Source organism: Mchenga conophoros, linkage group LG11 (genome assembly GCF_057382185.1).
Source record: "Mchenga conophoros isolate Kocher_MC1m ecotype Shallow Benthic linkage group LG11, M_conophoros_male_GT1.1, whole genome shotgun sequence".
In the NCBI taxonomy this organism is placed as follows: domain Eukaryota; kingdom Metazoa; phylum Chordata; class Actinopteri; order Cichliformes; family Cichlidae; genus Mchenga; species Mchenga conophoros.
The window spans coordinates 1865258-1885375 of NC_140536.1; the positions used below are offsets into that span (position 1 = coordinate 1865258).

The following is a 20118-nucleotide window of genomic DNA, read 5'->3' on the forward strand; positions in this document are numbered from 1 at the left end:
AATTACTTGTTTTCCCCAGTAAACTTCTAAACCAATCGAGTGCTATATTTCAAAATGGATGAAATCCAGATTATTAGCCAGCCGGTGGCTGAACTAAAAGAAGAAATCTGTGGAAGTCTCCCACAGGCCCGTGGGGCGGGGCATCGAGGTGAGGGAACAACCCAGACCTGTTTGTCTTGTCCCTGTACTGGCTGTCTGCTGTTGTGACACAGTGTGCAGTTGAGACTTGTGACTCTAGTCTACTCTGTGCTGCTCTGGACTCCGTGGTGCTCCAGAGTGATGGTGTGGTGGGCCCCACACCCCTTGTGGTGGAGTGTGGTGCCTGCTGAGCTAGTTGCTTCCTGGCTCTCTTTCCAGGGTTAGTTCTCTACCTCCCTCATATAACATATCACGCATGCAGAGTCTTGATGGAGAGGTGCGGTGGCGTAGGTCACTGTGGGCAGGGCTATTATATTTGCCTTGCTGGCATATCACCTGGTGGGCGGGGCTGCTGCAGTGGCCCCTTTTATCCCTTCGCTGCTATCTGACCTTCAATTTTATCAGCAACAACAACAATCACAGCAGATGGCTCCGCCCCTCCCTGAGTCTGGTTCTGCTGGAGGTTTCTTCCTGTTAAAAGGGAGTTTTTCCTTCCCACTGTCACCAAAGTGCTTGTTCATAGGGGGTCATATGATTGTTGGGTTGTTCTCTGTATCTGTTATAGTAGGGTCGACCTTACAATATAAAGCACCTTCAGGTGACTGTTGTTGTGATCTGGCGCTGTGTAAATAAAATGAATTAAACTTAGAGGTCAAAGGTCCTTTGACGAGTGTATGGCTGCGGGCAGCAAGGATCTTTAAAAAATAAAAATATATTCGCCACTGAAAAGAGTTTTAAGAAGTGACTTAAAAAGCTCGTTGAAGATGTTTGTCTCTGTCTCCTCTGAGCTGCGTCCTCAGCACGTCAGCTGTTCGGAGCGGCTGGGAGTGTAAATGTAGGAGCTCGGAGACGATTTGAAGACTGAAAAACAGAGAATAATAAAATGAAGGGACCCAGTGCAGTGAGGCTAAAACAGAAGATGTAAAACAGGCTAACAAAAAGTATTTTCTCAGGTAGGTGGGACCGCTGTGCCATGAATGCCTGCACAGTGCCAAACCACATATGGATATTGTGCTCCACTGTATTGAAGGCAAAACCAATAAAACTGTAATCAAAATAAATGTGGATTCATAGTGTACTTTTTTCCCTTCTACTTTCAACTGCTCCCTTTAGGAGCCACCTTCATCCCACCCACCTGCATCCTCTTGTCCTTCAGTACATCTGTGAACTTCCTCTGTGGTCTGGCTCTTTTGCTCCTGCCTGGTAGCTAAGGATGCACGTTTTCTGCTCTTTCATTTAAGTGAGCTATTTTTAAGTCACTCCACGTATGGCCCATACCCCAGAAAGCACAGGGTACGTACGATGTAAGAAGTGCAAGTATTGTTTGTTTGAAAATTGTGCAGTACTTGAAATCACTGACAGCAGAGTTTGTTTCTTTTCCTGACCTGAGCTGGTCACACCATGTTGGTGTGATCACAAAAGCAACAAGACAGCAGCTCTTCTTTCTGCGGCGCCTGAGAAGATTCGGCATGAACCCCAGAATACTTACCAACTTCTACAGATGCACCATTGCAAGTATTCTGACTGGCTGGTACGGCGGCTGTAACGCTGCAAAGCTCTGCAGAGGGTGGTGAGATCAGCACAGCGCATCACCGGGACTGTTCTCTGCAGACAGCGCTGCACGAGGCTGTTTGATCCCAGCCACAGCCTCTTCACACTGCTGCTGTGGCGGTTCAGGAGCATCCAGACACAGAGACAGTTTCTACCCACAAACCATCAGGAACAGCTGACATTCTGCACCTTTACAGGTAAATGACAATAACACTTGAAACTTCATCGATCGCTCGTTTCCTAATTACAAACTCTGTGAACAAGGATGCAAAGGAGGCTGCACGTAAAACCTTTTTTTAAAACCCCGAATGCTTTATTTAAAATCTGGACACATAATTCTAGAACTAGACTGAATAGTACAATCACTTTTTGCAATAACACATTAAAACTGAATTCCAGGCAAAAACTGCCTGCAAGCAAACACAGTTACTACTTTGGCTTCTTGACTGAAGAAGAGAAGCCTGAAATGATCACAGAAGCAGAAACTCAAACACCACGTGTGGGCTGTGGGAGAGATGCTGTTGTGCACTGTGTGTGTCTGTGTGTGCGATGGAGGAGCGAAGCTGCTGATGGATACAGACAACAGGGTTCCCACCGTCTTCCAGCTGTTGCTCACAACTGGAAAGAATCTGAATAGACTTACAGAGAGTATAAAAGCTGTTTGGATAAAAACTGATCTGCATTATTCAAATTTCAGTTGTTTGTTCATTTCAGCCAGAAGCACCGAAACACAAATATCAGAATAACACAACTGTGTACCACACATGGAGGAAGACTGCTCTTTGACCCAAGACAGGAAACATTTGGAAACTCAGATTAAGTCACACGCTCTGTCATTTTGTTCGCTTCCTACTGATGTGTCGAACATTAAGGATAATGTTTTCTTTTTTATCTTAAGAAAATGTAATTTACAAAATGACGTGGATCCCAAATCTTTTTGGAGTAATAAAGATTCCTTTAAGCTGCAGAGATGCAGCGGCTTCGCGTGAGATTCCAGAGTAGACGATGAACTGAATTAATAACAAAGAGATGTTCTGTTTTTATGTGTCTGTCTTTACTGGTCGCACTGAGTAATCCCACAAACACTGGAGGGAGGAGGTGACCCTCGAGCTGCTTCGAATCAAACCGACGTCATTGTCACAGGAGCCTTTACGTAGATGTGCACAGCTACAAACTTCAAAAACCCTCTGAGTCATCAGTCCACCATGATAAATGGACTGACTCTTATATAGTGCTTTATACACATTCACCATACTTCAAGTGCTTTCTATCTAAATGCATCAGAGGAGAGAAGTCTGGGTTTAGTATCCCGCCCAAGGATGTTTGGCTTGCAGACTGGGGGAGCCAGGGTTCGAACCATCGAGCCGGCTCTACCTCCTGACCTACAGCCACTCGTAAATGAAGGAAGTCAGGAAAGTTGTTTTCTACTACAAACATTCTCTCAATGGACCAAAACAAACTGAGATGCACAACCCAGATCTCACTAACAGTTCAAGGAAACGAGCCTGCGGGTGGTCACGGCAATCAGTGTGTTCAAAAACGACGTGCCAGCAGTTTTAGTTTAGTCAGCCTGGGTTTGTTAGACGATTGTGTTATTATTATTGACACACTGTTCATGGAGAGGTTCACTGACAGCCTCATGTAAACACATCTGTCAGAAATCAGACTGTCTCTATGCTACACCTCCACTCAGAACCAACAGCATCGATAAAGATGACAAACGATGAAACAGATAGACACACACAGACACACAACATGACTGTTGTTTGTACAGAGGAAGGAAACAGGCTGAAACACAATCAAAGAGCAAAGAGTGAAAACATGAATTAAAGGAAACTCCACACTTGAACAGAGGAAACAACATCCCATAATCCACGTATGATGACACAGCTGTACACATCAGCTGCTGTACGCCCTCACAAACAGCAAAGCACTTGACACACTTGAACACTGCGAGTGTAAAACACGAGTTATGCAGATTCCTATGCAACATGCTCCTGGGACACGATTCTGTCTCTGGGTTTAAGCACAACGGAGCCAAGCCATGAAACTCCACATTTAAAAGTAAGGAACAAAACCAAAAACAGACTATAGCAGTTAAAAGATTCTCTTCGAGTGGGTCTCACTTCCACCAACCATCGCTCCGGCTAGAGTCTCAGAAAAGGTTCAGCGACGGGTCAGAGTTTCTTCATGTGAGAAGCTCAGAGACGAAGCCTCCACCGGGCGCCTAGCACTACTCAGTGAACTACTCAGGAATAAATAATGGACTTTATAATAAAGCAGGAGGCTGGTGGTCCTGTGTGGTTCTAGGGAACGGGTCCACATTGGAGGAGAAGGTGGGTCAGATGTCCTGGAGCCCGGCCTCGAGTTCGACAGCTCGTGTTGTGACGTCCAGGCGCGCCCCACTACAGGCCACGCCTTCAAGATGCAGCTGTCCAATTAAAAAACGTCCCCACTTTATGCATTCAAGTGTCTACAGAGTCTCAATGCTTTCAGGGTGTTAGCGGCAGATCATCAGCTGTCCATGCTGCAACACTCTGCAGGATAAGAAACACACGTTACTCATCATCATCATCATCATCATCGTCGTCGTCGTCAGTGATTACAGACTGCTGGGCGTCACTTTGACCAAGCAAACACTTGACCAACAGCTCCTCACAGCGCCTGAGAATGTTAGTTACTGGTCATGTATGTGAGCTAGATAAAGGGCTAAACTGGTACAGATTAAAGTCCTGTACAAGTGCTTTCATTAGGCAAGAAGACTAGAAACACATATTAATGTAATTATATTACATTATGTTCTGAGTATTAACCCATATTAGTCTAATAGGCTCTGGCCTTTCTGAGTACCATCGCACAGGCCTTTAAACCAACCCAGATTAGCAAGAGCCACGATCGAGAGGGCAGCTGGTAACAGGTATGACTGATAAGGTCCGACCTGCAAGGTCACTCAGGTATCAGCGCGAGCAGGAAGACACCTGGGCGAGTGCCCTCACCCAGATCGGCTCACTCCAGAACCGCCTGCATCATCTACATCTGCTGACTCTGAGCTGCTGTGTGGAGCGCAGCTCACTGCCTCACTAATGATAAATAAAGCCAGAGTTTCCACACCAACATGCAGTTCCTGTAAGCCCCATGTTCTCCTTGAGAGAGGAGAAAGAAATCTTTGTTCAAAATTCTTATTTAAATATTTTGATTTTTTTTTTTTTGCTTTAATCTCAAATGTGACAAATGTACCTGACCACAGACATTACAGAATACAAATGAATAAAAGTACAACACTGATGCTCAAACTTGGCCTTTGATTGGAACAGATCTGATCTGACTTTCAGCTGTGGGCCAATCACTGATTTTCCACAGAAGGACAGTTTATCAACTTTATTTTACCAGAATTTAATTTCTTTCTTTCTGGTGGAGACTGAACTTTACCTTTAGCCTTTCAAAATCGTTTCACTTTCATACCATTCAGTCCCTCTGCATCCTGGACATCCAGGAAGGGCGCAGGTCCCCAGATTCGGATGGTTCCATCGTCTGAGGCGCTGGCCAGCAGACCGGGCACCACGGGGTTCCAGCTCACACAGTTGACTGTGCGTGTGTGACCGGTCAGCTCTGCGATGGGCAGCTCACTGCGCCGGTGCCAGATGTAAACTTTGTGGTCTGACAAGAGAGAGACGAGCTCGTCAGCAGTTTGTTGGATCACACTAATGACCAGCACAAAACCTTCTTTTAGCATCAAGAACAACGTTTGGGTTCAATATTTGTATGAATGTCTCTTTACAGAGCAACATTTGTGGAGGACACTTTTTGCTTTCTTCTTCCTTAGAACTAAACATGCTTTGGTCTTACCTTCACTACCACTGGCAATGAAGTCTTCATTGTGCCCCCCGAAGCAGGAATGGATGGTGTAAAAACCCTGGGTGACACCTTGGTACTTCCTCACCAGCACCCGGTCCTGCAGGTCCCAAAGGTGCACTCCCTGCAAATAAGAGGCACATTTCAACAATCAAGACAAAGCTGATGTGAAGCAGCTGATGAAAGAAACAAAATGTCAGGAAGTAATCAGGAGCTCACCTGAGTAGCAACATTGAGCAGAGCTAACCTTCCATTTTTGGAAACAGTGAAAGACATAATGGGATGGTCCTCCTGCACTCTGGAAGGACAACATACACAAACATGTTTATTTTAGAAATGAGGCTTCTGACTGCTCCTCCCTAATTCACTGATCACCACAGGAGACGGCTCAGCATGTGGCAGCGTTTTTACGGCCCATCCTGATGCTAATTTGTGACACCATCCAGTCTTCAACCAGAAGTTAATAAGTCCAACTTTCACATGTTAGGTGAACATGTTCAATACTGATGACCACAAATTTTATTACAGAGATAATGATTTAAAGGTGCTACACTACAGTGGTTGGAAATGTCCAGTTTGTGCATGTAAATGGAGAGTCCTCTTCACACACTGAGGTTAATTATGGAGTTCCACAGGGTTCAGTGCTAGGACCAATTCTGTTTACATTATACATGCTTCCCTTAGGCAGCATCATTAGAAGACATAGCATACATTTACACTGCTATGCAGATGACACCCAGCTCTATCTGTCCATGAAGCCAGATAACACACACCAATGAGTTAAACTGCAGGAATGTCTTAAAGACATAAAGACCTGGATGGCCGCTAACTTTCTGCTTCTTAATTCAGATCAAACTGAGGTTATTGTACTCGGCCCTGAAAATCTTAGAAATATGGTATCTAAGCAGATTCTTACTCTGGATGGCATTACCTTGGCCTCCAGTAACACTGTGAGGAACCTTGGAGTCATTTTGGACCAGGACATGTCCTTCAATGCACATATTAAACAAATATGTAAGACTGCGTTCTTCCATTTGTGCAACATCTCTAAAGTTAGAAATATCCTGTCTCAGAGTGACACTGAAAAACTAGTTCATGCATTTATTACTTCCAGGCTGGACGACTGTAATTCATTATTATCAGGAAGTCCTAAAAACTCCCTGAAAAGCCTTCAGCTAATCCAAAATGCTGCAGCAAGAGTCCTGACAGGGACTAGAAAGAGAGAGCAGATTTCTCCTGTTTTGGCTTCCTGTTAAATCCAGAATTCAAAATCCTGCTCCTCACATACAAGGTCTTAAATAATCAGGCCCCATCTTATCTTAATGACCTTGTAGTACCATATCACCCTATTAGAGCACTTCGCTCTCGCTCTGCAGGCCTACTTGTTGTTCCTAGAGTATTTAAAAGTAGAATGGGAGGCAGAGCCTTCAGTTTTCAGGCCCCTCTTCTGTGGAACCAGCTTCCAGTTTGGATTCAGGAGACAGACACTATCTCTACTTTCAAGATTAGGCTTCAAACTTTCCTTTTTGCTAAAGCATATAGTTAGGGCTGGACCAGGTGACCCTGAATCCTCCCTTAGTTATGCTGCAATAGGTGTAGGGTGCTGGGGATTCCTAAGATGGACTCAGTATTTCTTCTTATTTATTAAGATTATTTAAGGTTAACATTGTCTAATACTTAAAGTAGTTTGATGAACTGACACATCTAAGTGTGACAGTGTAACAAGTGTAACAAAGTAGTGAATAACTCCAAGTTTGATCATATTTGGTTGCTTGGCAAAATATTTCCACATTTCTTTCAAATTAATCAGGTGTGGAGTGACCGAGTCCTTCTTAGGAGGACCTGGTACTGGTAAGAAACGTATCAGCTGACACACCTACTGATGGACGCACAGATATAAGGCCAAACATGACCTTTGTTGGCTGAGTTCATCACGAGACGTTATTGACATTCATTAAGACACTTGCAGTGAATATCTGTGGCTGTTAAATCTCATCTCATACAGGACATTCTGCTCTTGCTCGTTTGTGAACTGATCCAATAGATCGATGTATTCCAGACTGTAGACAGCAAACATCTCTACAACCAGTGTTTTGGGACTGAAGTGTTCAGTAGTTTCTCAGATCCTTAAAACAGTTGCAGAGACGTCTCCAGAAAGACAGAACAGATACATTTACTATTAAAGTAATGACTAATTAGTACTTCAGTTACTCTGATGACGTACATGTTTCTGTCTGTCAGGTCCTCAAAATTGTATCCTCGGATGCGTTGGTGGGTGTCAGATGCGAGGACTGTGCGGCCGTCACTGAGACACCACAGGCACTGCACCCGAACTCCCTCCCAGGAGTCCAGGAGGTTTCCATCCAAGTCCTGGGAGTTCACCAGAAACAAAGCAAAAGCAGGAGGACGTCAGCCTGGAAATGATTGTTATCAGTCCAGAAACACTCACCGGACAGTTTTATGTGGGACCAGGTGCAACCTTCTTTTCACTTTAACACTGAATTAATTTTGAGCATCACAGATTCAGCAAAATGCTAAAAAATATTTCTGAGGTTTTGCACTAAATATTTAGCAATGAGCTGAGACACAAGCGCTCACCCAGATTCGTTGGATGTTTTTAATTTGTGGTCCCTTTTCAATAATAATAAAAACTAGAATGTGCAGCTCCTGGAGGGTTTGCAGTGGGATGGATGCTACCTGTGGACTGTAGCTCGCTGTCGGGGAAGGAGGAGAGAAACAGCTGTGCCTAATAAAGTGGCAGACACTGGAAATTGATGCGTGTTGTGGAGCAGGGAAATTATTTTACTGCTATTGTTAAATAATTGTCATCATTACCATTGCATTAATAATATAATCTGGAGTTTATATTGCATTCAGGGGTTAAACAGTGTGTCTTTCAGAAAGGCTAAAAGTAACAGGACAGGAAACAGGCTTGCAGAGAGTTTTGCAGAAGTGAAAGCAAAGTCTAAGTTATTCTGAGGAGCAGGCCAGACGAGGCCATTTGAATCACTAGGTTATTTAAAATGATCATTGCTTTAACAAAGTAACAGATAGCTTTAAGAAGGCCTTAAGATGCTTATGCACACAGTTATTATGTTTAGTAGAGGTTCTTGATTAAAACATTTATTTAGTAGAAGACATACACATAGTCTCAGTGAGCCTCCGTTCTGGTGAAAGGTCAGAAGTGCAACAGGTGACACAGAGAGCATGTGAGGTCAACACACACACACACACATTAGTTAGATTTATTTAGAGAAGAGGTTACTCATGTCTGGCTGTAACTGCAAAAGTGTCTCGGTAAAAGAGGAACCGTTCCTTGTTGTCTCGGCAAGAAAGAGGAACAAGACAAGAACTGAAAGGTAGACAGGAAGGGCCAGCCATGAAAATAGAAGATGATCTTCTGGGGTAAAAGCCAGAAGATCATCTTGTATAAATCTATGTATAAAATGTATCTGTGACGCATGAAGGGGCGTCAGTAAATCAAACCCTGATGCTATAAAATATCTGTTCATGCTTTGATTAAGTCGAGGACAACTGGCTGTCTGCGTACAGAGTGTCTTCCCACACGTGTGTTCATTAAAATCATTGTTGGACCAAGATCCTCTGGACCATGGGTGGTTTGTACTCTCCTTCCTCAATTTTGAACCTTAACAGTGTTTATGTTAATCATGCTGTAAGTTCATAATGAGAAAGAGTAGGCAGCAATGTGGAGAAAACTATAAGTGCAGACAGACAGGTGCAGTTTCTTTACACTGAAACGATTCTGTCATCACGCTGAGAAACTGTGAGGACAGTAAATCACAACAACATGACAACCACTGATGATGATGTGAGACGTGGTCGCAGGACGGTGCTGAATAACAGACAGTTCAGACTTCAGGATTAGATTTCTTTAAACTCTTAGTTTGTGCAAAAGTCTTGAGTCATCAGGTCCATGTTTGTACAAGAGGCCAGACTGTCACATACTGTCCTTCTTAAAGTGCTCTCCAGCTGTACGAGGCTGTTTTAAACATTAGGACATTAGATGACTATAAAAAATGGTTCAGGCTACTACATGAATTCAATAAATTTAAAGCTTTCCTGTTTGACATGCAGTTTGTTTTTGTTGTTGTTCTTGAAACCTTCAATAAGAGGAGAGTCTGAGCTCTCACAGTGACAACGATAACGAGACGGATGTTTTCATGAACGCAGCAGACGTATACAAACTAAACAGACATGCTCTGACTCGTCGGCATATTTTTAAGTTACACTTTATTCTAACGATGTCTTGTGAAGTCTTGTTCTCAGCTCACTACATATGATCTGTGCGTATCAGGACAATGATGTCAGTGATGTCTCACTGCAAAAAACATGTGTGGTTTGTAACATACATCATTTATATAAAAACTGGCCACACCATTAAAACACCAGATTTTCCAAGAATTCATAGTTTACATTATGTCTAGTGTTTGTAAGGCTCCGCCCTCTGTAGCTGTACGTGTGTTGCTGCAACAGACATAGGCTGCCGGGGATTCCCATGATGCATTGAGTTTTTCCTTTCCAGTCACCTTTCTCACTCACTATGTATTAACAGACCTCTCTGCATTGAATCATATCTGTTATTAACCTCTGTCTCTCTTCCACAGCATGTCTTTATCCTGTCTTCCTTCTCTCACCCCAACCAATCACAGCAGATGGCCCCGCCCCTCCCTGAGCCTGGTTCTGCCGGAGGTTTCTTCCTGTTAAAAGGGAGTTTTTCCTTCCCACTGTCGCCAAAGTGCTGCTCATAGGGGGTCATATGATTGTTGGCTTTTTCTCTGTATGTATTGTTGTGGGGTTGACCTTACAATATAAAGCGCCTTGAGGCGACTTGTTGTGATTTGGCGCTGTGTAAATAAAGTTGAATTGGACTGAAATTGAATTGTGTTAATAAGCTTGTGTTGGAACAGACTTCCAACTGACATCAGTCTCTTTACTTTAACCTCCTGAGACCTGAACTCTTCCACGGCAGCATTTTTAATTTCTCTTTGATATTCGGGCTGATTGGGACCTGATGAATGTAAAAACAAAGAATTAACAGATTTTTTTTTTTACCTTATTTTTGTTTCTAAGAAAAATCAGAGCCACAAATGAGGATATTTGTTTAAACTTTCAATAGGACAGTAGCAGGATAATGTCCTCGTAAGTGGATATCAGGCCCTTGTAGAGCACAATTGAGTATTTTGGTCTAAATAACCCAACATGTGATGTCCACATATGTGGACGCCAGGTCCGAGGAGGTTAAAGGTCAAAGTTTGGTTAAAGGGAAATCAGAGCTGTCTTCCTTTTAATTAATGTTGTTGTTGTTTGTTTGTTTTTTGTTTGTTGTCTTTTTAAAGTTATCATCTATTACTTGTAGTTGTATTTATGATGTATTTTGGATGAAAATGTATGTTTTATTCTAAAACGTCTGATGTGTGATTGTAGCCCAACAAGGGACAGTGGTTGAAAATTAGCAACAGCTATAAGCGTTGCATCAGCTTCATGTTTTACGCCATGTTAAACTGCAGCGTCCCTTCTAAGGAAAGAAAGGCTCCGTGTGATGTGCATTCAGAGAAGCTTCCTGTCTTGGTTTTTCCACATGTTTGAATCAGTCTGGCTGTTCTCCTGCAACATGGAGACAATGTTTCCTGCCTGTAAGGCTGTGTTGGAGCCTGTGGACACAGTGCCCATGCAGCGAGGATACTCACACACTGGTAGAACTGGCCCCTCTGGCCGCCGGTGACAAAGCGTTTGCCATCTGGGTTCCAGGCCACGCTGGTTAGGCTATCCTCGTGGGACTGACTCATCTTTGTTCGCAACTCCCCCGTCTGTACAGTAGAGCCCAGAGCACACAGAACAGATCAGACACCAAACATACTAAACACACAGAGATCAGTTTTCTCTGATTGGTCTATGAAAAGGTCACATTGAAAAGGAACGTCTGCAGGTCCAGTTTCACATGAACAAAGCAGCTGGTGTGGAGCAGGACTCGTTTCAGGACGCACTGATAATCAGTTAACAACCCAGCCAACTCTCACTCGCTCTCCAGCTCTTCGGTGCATAAACGCATCTCTCATGTCAGCCAGGTTTCTTGTAGGCAGCGACTCTAACAAATCCACTGTTCACAAGTGCAGGCAATTTATTGATGTTGAGACTCTCATCATCTTTAACCCTTTAGAGCAGAAATATTCCAGGTAGCTCGGTAAACTGGCAACAGCTGCGCTCAGATGGACTGCACGAGGAAACCGTTTTACAGCGAGAGCGTGATCTCTGAACATAAAAACCCAGAAGGACTCAGGGTTTCTTCAGCTTCAGATACAACATCATTAACAGATTTAAAGAGCTGAGCTCATGTTCCCTGCACTGGTTGCTTCATCAATTATGTCATGATGCGATGACGATGCTCAAACCCAATCTTCATCTTCGTGTCCACACTGCTGCATGCAAGCTTTGATCTGATCAGCTGCACTCATCGTACTGCTGCTACATGAACACAGACTGTGCACACGCTGAACACAGTTGGAACGTCGCTATTCAGCGCTCACCTGAATTGTCAGATGTACAAATATTTCCAAGTATGAGATTTGTACTCGAGTCACAATGATGGGGGGCCTCGGACTGGTCCGTGAGTCGTTTGGTACCGGGCCGCGAGAGCTGAGGCTCAGCTGTGAAATGTCTGGTTTTCAGTGTTATTTTGTTATCGTTTTATCGTTTACTCGGTTTTCCTGGGTCTTTTCACGTGTGTTATGAATAAATCTTCTTTTTTTCGGTACCAGTACTGGTTTTATTTTGTTGTATTTATCCGCGACACCTTAACGGCCGGTCCGTGAAAATATTGTCGGGCATAAACCGGTCGGTGGCGCAACAAAGGTTGGAGACCGCTGTACTAAGCCATAAAGACGTTGGCACTCACAGTGTCCTGGACAAACTTTCATTAACCCTTGTCCAGGAGAAGATAGGGAACACATGAACGCAGTATGATTTCTTTACAAATAATAAAGGTAAGATGTATTTTAGAGCTTTTGCTCAATATTTTGTTTCCCAGCTAATACAGTCTTATTGAACATGATGCTATAAGCTTGGCACACCTATGTTTGGTGGTCTCAGCCTGTCTTCTTTGCAGAACCTCAAACTTCATTAGGTTAATGGCGAGCGTCAGTGCACGGCCATTTTCAGATCTCTCTCCAGAGATGTTCAGTCTGGCGTCTTAGGGTCACTGTCTCGGTCCGAGGTCCAGAGCTTATTATCAAGGACGTCTCTGCACACCGGTGCACTGATCTTTGCCTCTCCCCTGACCAGTCGAGTCTCACAGAAAGTGTCCCCACAGCGTGACAGTGCTACTGCCATGCTTCACTGCAGGGGGATTGGCCGGGTGAGCAACACTTGGTTTCCCTCAGACGTGACTCATTCAGCTCAAAGAGTTCAGTCTGTGTTTCATCAGACCAAAGAATTTTGTTTCTCGTGGTCTGAGAGTCCTTCAGGTGACTTTTAGCAAACTCCAGATTTACAGGGGAGTGGTTTCCATCTGGCCACTCTACCACAGAGACCCAGCTGGTTAATGCTTTGAGCCATTCATGCTCCCCCTTGGCCACTTATCCACCTTAGGATCAGGGGGAGAATGGAGCCTACCACTGCTGAGCATGTTTGGAACGCTGGAGGAATCGCAGAGTAAACCCACACGGTGAAAACAGACCGGCCAAAGAAAGGCCCTCGCCATCCTCCTGGACATGCTCATCTCCTTGCTATATGGACAGTACTTCCTTTCCGTACCTGCACATTCCACAGCCACAGCTCGGAGCAGTCGTCAGGGCCGCAGGCTATCAGATAAGCATCATCAGGGCTCCATGCCAGGTAGGAAACACCATAAGCATGACCTTCAAGAGTCTTCATCAACTTCAGCTGCTGGATGTCCTGTGACCCAACACACAAACATCCATGTTCCAGTTACTACAGCCGTTGTAATAACTCACTGACTGATTGTTGCTATTCTGAAGTGTAACTCTTGATAAGCAAATGACTGGTTACCATGTCGACTTGCCACACAATGACTGTGGTGTCTTTGGAGCCAGTTGCCAGTTTTGTGCCATCGTTGGAGAACTTGCAGAACCAGACTTCATTGCAGTGTTCTGTGAGAATCTGCTGTGTGTAGCAGGGGAACTGTTTCCTTTACACATACACACACACACACACACACACACACACACACACACACACACACACACACACACACACACACACACAGGTTTGCCCAACATGCCTCAGACTTGTGCATAAAGGAAACATACAGATGACATTCTTATCGTCTAGATTACCGACTGTTCACTAAACTAAATGTTTCCTCCTGCAGGGCAGCAGAAAGAAGCACAATCAGTTGATGTGGAGCTCAGTATTTAACAGCGTGTGTGTTTACTGACCGGCTGCAGGAGTGGTCCAGCAGCAGAGACACAGAGTCCAGACCACTGTCCAGTTTGGTGTTGTGGTAGAGGCAGCGCTCCCTCTGGAGCTCCACAGCCTGCTTCAAGAGAGTCTGCAGACGACGGGGAGGCAGCATCACTGACGGAGGCAGGTAAGCTGTACACACACACACACACACACACACACACACACACACACACACACACACACACACACACACACACACACACACAGAATTAATTTAGAGCATAGATCATCTTCAGTGCCCTGTACCAACACAGAGCAGAGCAGCTATCTGAACGCTACCCCAACAGAGGTCGATTATCTTGTTAATAATTTCACCTCCTCACTACGTACGACTCTGGATACTGTAGCTCCAGTGAAAACTAAGGTCTCTAATCAGAAGTACCTGACTCCGTGGTATAATTCTCAAACACGTAGCCTAAAGCAGATGACTCGTAATCTGGAGAGGAAATGGCGTGTCACAAATTTAGAGGATCATCATTTAGCCTGGAGAAATAGTTTGCTGCTTTATAAGAAAGCCCTCCGCAAAGCCAGAACATCTTACTATTCATCACTGATTGAAGACAATAAGAACAACCCCAGGTTTCTCTTCAGCTCTGTAGCCAGGCTGACAAACAGTCAGAGCTCTGTTGAGCCAACCATCCCTTTAACGTTAACTAGTAATGACTTCATGAACTTCTTCACAAATTAAGTTTTTATCATTAGAGAAAAAATGACCAGTAATCATCCCACAGATGTAATATTATCTACAGCTACTCTTAGTACCATTGATGTTAAGTTAGACTCTTTTTCTCCAATTGATCTTTCTGAGTTAACTTCAATAACTTCACCAGTGTGTGAATGTGAGAGTGAATGAATAGTGGCATTGTAAAGCGCTTTGGGTGCCTTGAAAAGCGCTATATAAATCCAATCCATTATTATTATTATTATAATTACTTCCTCCAAACCATCAACGTGTCTTTTAGACCCCATTCCTACAAAACTGCTCAAAGAAGTCCTGCCATTAATTAATTCTTCGATCTTAAATATGATCAACCTATCTCTAATGATCGGCTATGTACCACAGGCCTTCAAGCTGGCTGTAGTTAAACCTTTACTCAAAAAGCATCTCTAGACCCAGCAGTCTTAGCTAATTATAGGCCAATCTCCAACCTTCCTTTATATCAAACATCCTTGAAAGAGTAGTTGTCAAACAGCTAACAGATCATCTGCAGAGGAATGGTTTATTTGAAGAGTTTCAGTCAGGTTTCAGAGCTCAGCACAGCACAGAAACAGCTTTAGTGAAGGTTACAAATGATCTTCTTATGGCCTCTGACAGTGGACTCATCTCTGTGCTTGTCCTGCTAGACCTCAGTGCAGCGTTCGTGCAGAGTTTCCTTCCCACTGTCACCAAAGTGCTGCTCATAGGGTCATGTGACTGTAGGGTCTACCTTACAATATAAAGCACCTTGAGGCGACGGTTGTTGTGCATCTTTAATGTAAGATCAGCCAAATTTATGTCAGGTGGGTTTTTTGGTGATTTTCAAAGCACTTGTGATCACACCTGCATACAAAGATCGTTATTACTCATTTGAAATTTTATATCCAGAATATGTTGCTATTTGGAAAAAAAGGCTCCTTCCAGGGACGAATAATAACTGGTCAGGAAATAGATGCTAATGTCAACTGGGAACCAGTAAGAGAATTTCAGAGTGGGTACTGCGTATAGGAGTTACTCCTTTGCTTGTCAGCCAGTGTACACACTGACATGTGACCGTGTGAGTCACTGCACTCACTTTGGAGTTTGTCCAGCAGTTTGGTGCGCGATGCTGTGCCTTTGCCCTCCCACTCAGCTTTGGCTCGCAGGTCCTCTGCATGACTGCACATCAGGTACCTACAAACACAAAGCCAGCTACTATCAGAAACACCCACGTCAGCTTTTACAGGGAGCACATACGTAGATGGACGTTTTATTGTAAGGCTAATTCCTGTTTGAATTGTTCATGCATCTCAGCATCTTTACAGCTGCCAGTATCTCGAAATGTTTTCAAGGCATCGTGCTTTTAACAAACTACACATCTGTCATCCATCATTGTGACGCAAATACCCAGCACGCTATATTTCTCCATCATCATCATCTCAGAACCACACTCAGCTTCTTCGTGTGCTGTGAACTGACCCGCTCAGGATGTGGATGCGCTCCGTGTTATATTTGAGAGGGGTGAGTTCGGCTCTGAGGACCTGCAGGGCCTCCAGCACCTTCCCGTCCTCCAGATATTCCAGATATTTCTGCTGCAGGAGTAGGAACTTCATCCGCTGTCGGGGAGCAAAAACAAAAACAAGGATTTAAATGATCACCACGGATCAGCCGACATGTAACAACACGAATCTGTTGCTACTGAGCTTCACGTCTCACGTCTGGCTCTTTTAAAGGAACTTTAAACATCAAGATGAAAATGCAGTTACCAACCAGACTAACAATGGCTGTTCATGCTGCGTCCAGCATGTCAGTGTGATACAGTCACTTTGATCTGGGCTGGACGAGTGAACGTCACTGTTCTGTTTAAAGTAGTTTAACTACACATTTAATCTGATTACAAAGAACAGAAGTGCGATTTCAAGGATCTCAGCTACACGATAAAGAAATGTAGTAACTGATCTGTCAGCACGACTCTGTGAGAAATAAATGTGTAAAACCTCACCTGCACCACTGCCCTGTGATCAGAAAACTAGCTTTGTGTTCATTCACAGACATGTTTTATTTATAGATTTTTCTTTTGGTATTGTTTACAGTCATGGTGTAAAAACAAACAGATATTTATAGTGCTGATAGTGTAATTTAGCTGTTCATCTGTTATTCAATCACTGTGGTGTAGAATGAGTGGACATGTGGGAGCTCTGAAAAACATGCAAACACAGTTTAGAGTCAAAAATGTGCAGCTTGACGTCCAGCCGACCAGGCTAATGTCTGAGGCTCCTGGTCTCGGACATTAGGGTGCTGGCTAACTGTCACTACAGTGGCCATATTGTGAAGCAGTGTGTCAGGTTTGCTGTGATCTGTGCCTTTAAGAGTTTGGTGTACAGTAATGTTAATGGTCTTGTCCATTTGTAAACAGCACTGAAGCAGGGGTCATTGGTTTTTCTAGTTTCTCTTGTTTATTAAATTAAAAGGTTAAAGGTCACACTTGTTTTTCATTTGGTTTAGTTTGCACGTAGCGGTTAGTTAGCACTCCTTTGGAAGAACTTCTAAAATAAAAGTGCAGTAAACTGTCTTTCATCATTTCATCTCAAACTGCTCTGTGTAATCTCAGTGGATGCAGTAAACAAACCCCAAACAAACCAATGATCATTGCTGAAGTGCTTTGGGTAAGATTAGCGGTGCACCGTTCGTCTGTCTGTAAGCAAACCTAGCTAGCCAAACTTGCAGGCAGCCATGTTTACTTTAGAACAGCATAGAAGGTGTGATGGTTGCAGTTCTGTTTATAAGTGTACCTGTACGATATGCCATCAATGTACAGTCTGAGCTCGAGGAAAGAGGCTTTATTCTAAGTCTGATTCTGGCTCAGTGTTCAGACTGCAGACTTCATGGTGAACTGATGTTGTCTGAGGTTTGGTCCACTCACCACTATAGCACTAGGAGAATGCATCAGTGCCTTCAGCTCATTCAGGTCACTCTCAGCCTGTATGAAAAGGAGAAATACAAACTCATTAACAGACCAGCAAAGAGCTCACACTCAAACCTTTACTACTACGGTGACTACTGTAACAGCCTCCTAAAGATTTAATATGCAGTTCGGAGAACTTGGTTGCACCTTGTCCCACTCTCCTTCAATGACGTGATTGCGAAACTTGGTGGCAGAGGGGTGTTCCAGTCTGCAGCCAGACTCCTGCATCAGGAGGTCCACCGTCTGGCTATGAACAGCGAAAAGAAACATCCACGTTATGACTACGGAGCATGGCGAAGCATCAGCACTCACCTGTGATCAACACACTGACTGCAAAGTTGTGTCATGGGTGAAATAAAAAGCTGGACTATAATAAGATTAAGGTCCATCCTTCATATAAAAACGTAACAAGCATTAAAATGCAGAGATGTGTGTCACTTATCACAGAGTCCTTACTGTTACTACACGTAAACACAACGTGTAGCCAGCTATCAAAGACCCACTCTAACCCAGGAAAGTCCCCACGCATGACATCTGTGCAGGATTTTCAGATTTAAATTGCCTTGAGTTGTGCGATCACGTTGGACACAGTATGATGTCTTCCTATTCTGACAGCTCATGGTTGGAGATTTGCTTAAAACACCTCATATAATCAATCAACTGATCAAGCACACACATCCATACATATGCAATAACACTAAGTGCAATAATCCTTCTGTCATCGTTGTATTTTTACTCAGTTGTATATAGTATTTGTATTCTATTTTTATCTTATTGTATATTTATTTTATTTTATTCTACTGTATATAGTATTTTATTTTATTCTATTCTGTACAGCTGTGTACTGTATTTATTCTTATTGTATTCTAATTTTTGCGTCATAACTTTTGCACTGTCCACTTCCTGCTGTGACAAAACAAATTTCCCACGTGTGGGACTAATAAAGGTTATCTTATCTTATCTTATAAGATTTGCAGCGTATGGTGATACACAGGTCCGGATACCGTGGGTCGGATACAGTTTATTAGCGTGTATGTGACACTTTGCCCTCAGCGGGCCTACTCCTCTATCGCTCTGCACCTGCAGATAAACGCGTGAGGAAGGATGCATCCTCAGCATCTTCACGGTGACCTGCCATCACCGCGGCTGGCTATGCTGATAACAACACTAGCTACCTGAGCTGGCTCACTTACTTGAGACCTAAATCGTTCAGATGTTGTCCTATGAGCCTGATGACATCCTCCTCGGACTGAGACAGGCGCTTCTTCTTCTTGACACCCGACCCGCCATCCGCCGCGCTGCTGCTGTTGTTGTTGTTGGAGGCGGGCTGGGCTGCCACTCCGTTGTTGTTGCTGACAGCGTTGCCATTGTTGGTTACCGAGATAAGTCCGTTGGAGTGAGCGGCCACGGTGGAGGACGACTCGCCATTCTGAGTACCGTTTCGACAGGAGAGCTCGGAATCCCGGTCCTGTCCTCCACCGTTAGCCTCCATGTTGCCACGGTTTATAACGGCGATATGGTGCGTGTACGAACAGCTGACAGGTCCACGGGGATAAGCAAACCTCTGGTGCGGTTAACGTCGGGCCCACTGACCCAGATGCAGCCGCAAATTGCAAAGCTCCCCCTGCGCCCGAGTCTGTGTTCGGCGGCGTCAGCGTGAACGACAGCCGGAGTTCAGCTCGGAGGACAAAGAAACAAACGGCAGAGTTAATTCGAAAGCTGCATTTTGAGCATTTCGACGGTATTAGGTGCTGTCAGCGCCGTTAAAGCTGCGCTCAGGCTGCGGAGTAGCGCTTGTTATTGTTGCTCTCGGACAGCTGCAGCCCTGATATGGCCATACGCGGTGACGTCAGCGGAAATTCCTTCACGTCCTTCTTGTTTGCTGTGCGTCACCGTTAGGCGTCGCTGTTTCCCCGCCTGGGCGCGACCTTCACATCTCCCAGCATTCGTTTTAAGGGTGACGTGATCATTTAGGCTCTACTGACACGCGTGGATCACTGAAGAGAACACATTGCACATAAAGTCAGACACAGTTGTGCATCATTTAATTAGTCTTTTTTAAATCTATGACAAACTTCCACATTCACACTCGCAGCTGTGCAGTATCATAACATGGAGTTTAATCTCTGTGGAAAGTTGTGGTCTGTGCACATCTGTATGCATGGTTCAAGCATGCTCCTAGTTTTTTAACCTGAATGTTTTCTCATTAATTAGCTGATCATCACCGTCTGAACGCAGTCGCTTTCCGGATTTTGAGTAAATCACAAATCAGCTGTCTCAATGGGCTGTGCAGTAATCACGACACTGAGATTTATCAGTATAATTCTTTAATCAGTAAGTGATAACCAACAACTCAAAGGAGAGAGGGCACATTAAATAAGAAAGGATTTAACAAACCAAAACAAAAGATTGGGAAGGCGTGAAAAAGGATCAAAATCAGCGCAGTAACAAGAACCACAGCTTGTTCTTTACTTCTAACACCAACAGCCGGAGT

General features: G+C 44.1%; 1 protein-coding gene across 1 annotated transcript; it reads right to left on the reverse strand.

The window, feature by feature from the left end:
• Positions 1-1980: 1980 nt before the first annotated feature.
• wdr26a (WD repeat domain 26a) lies at positions 1981-19457 on the reverse strand. Its single transcript, XM_085290490.1, has 14 exons — positions 18818-19457; positions 17772-17871; positions 17583-17639; positions 16139-16275; positions 15756-15853; positions 13956-14112; positions 13567-13705; positions 13312-13452; positions 11250-11369; positions 7766-7911; positions 5761-5839; positions 5536-5665; positions 5152-5346; positions 1981-4226 (listed from the first exon to the last, which is right to left on the reverse strand). Exons 1-14 carry the CDS (start codon positions 19114-19116, stop codon positions 4204-4206), a joined length of 1821 nt encoding a protein of 606 aa, XP_085146616.1. The 5' UTR covers positions 19117-19457; the 3' UTR covers positions 1981-4203.
• Between the last annotated feature and the right edge of the window lie 661 nt (positions 19458-20118).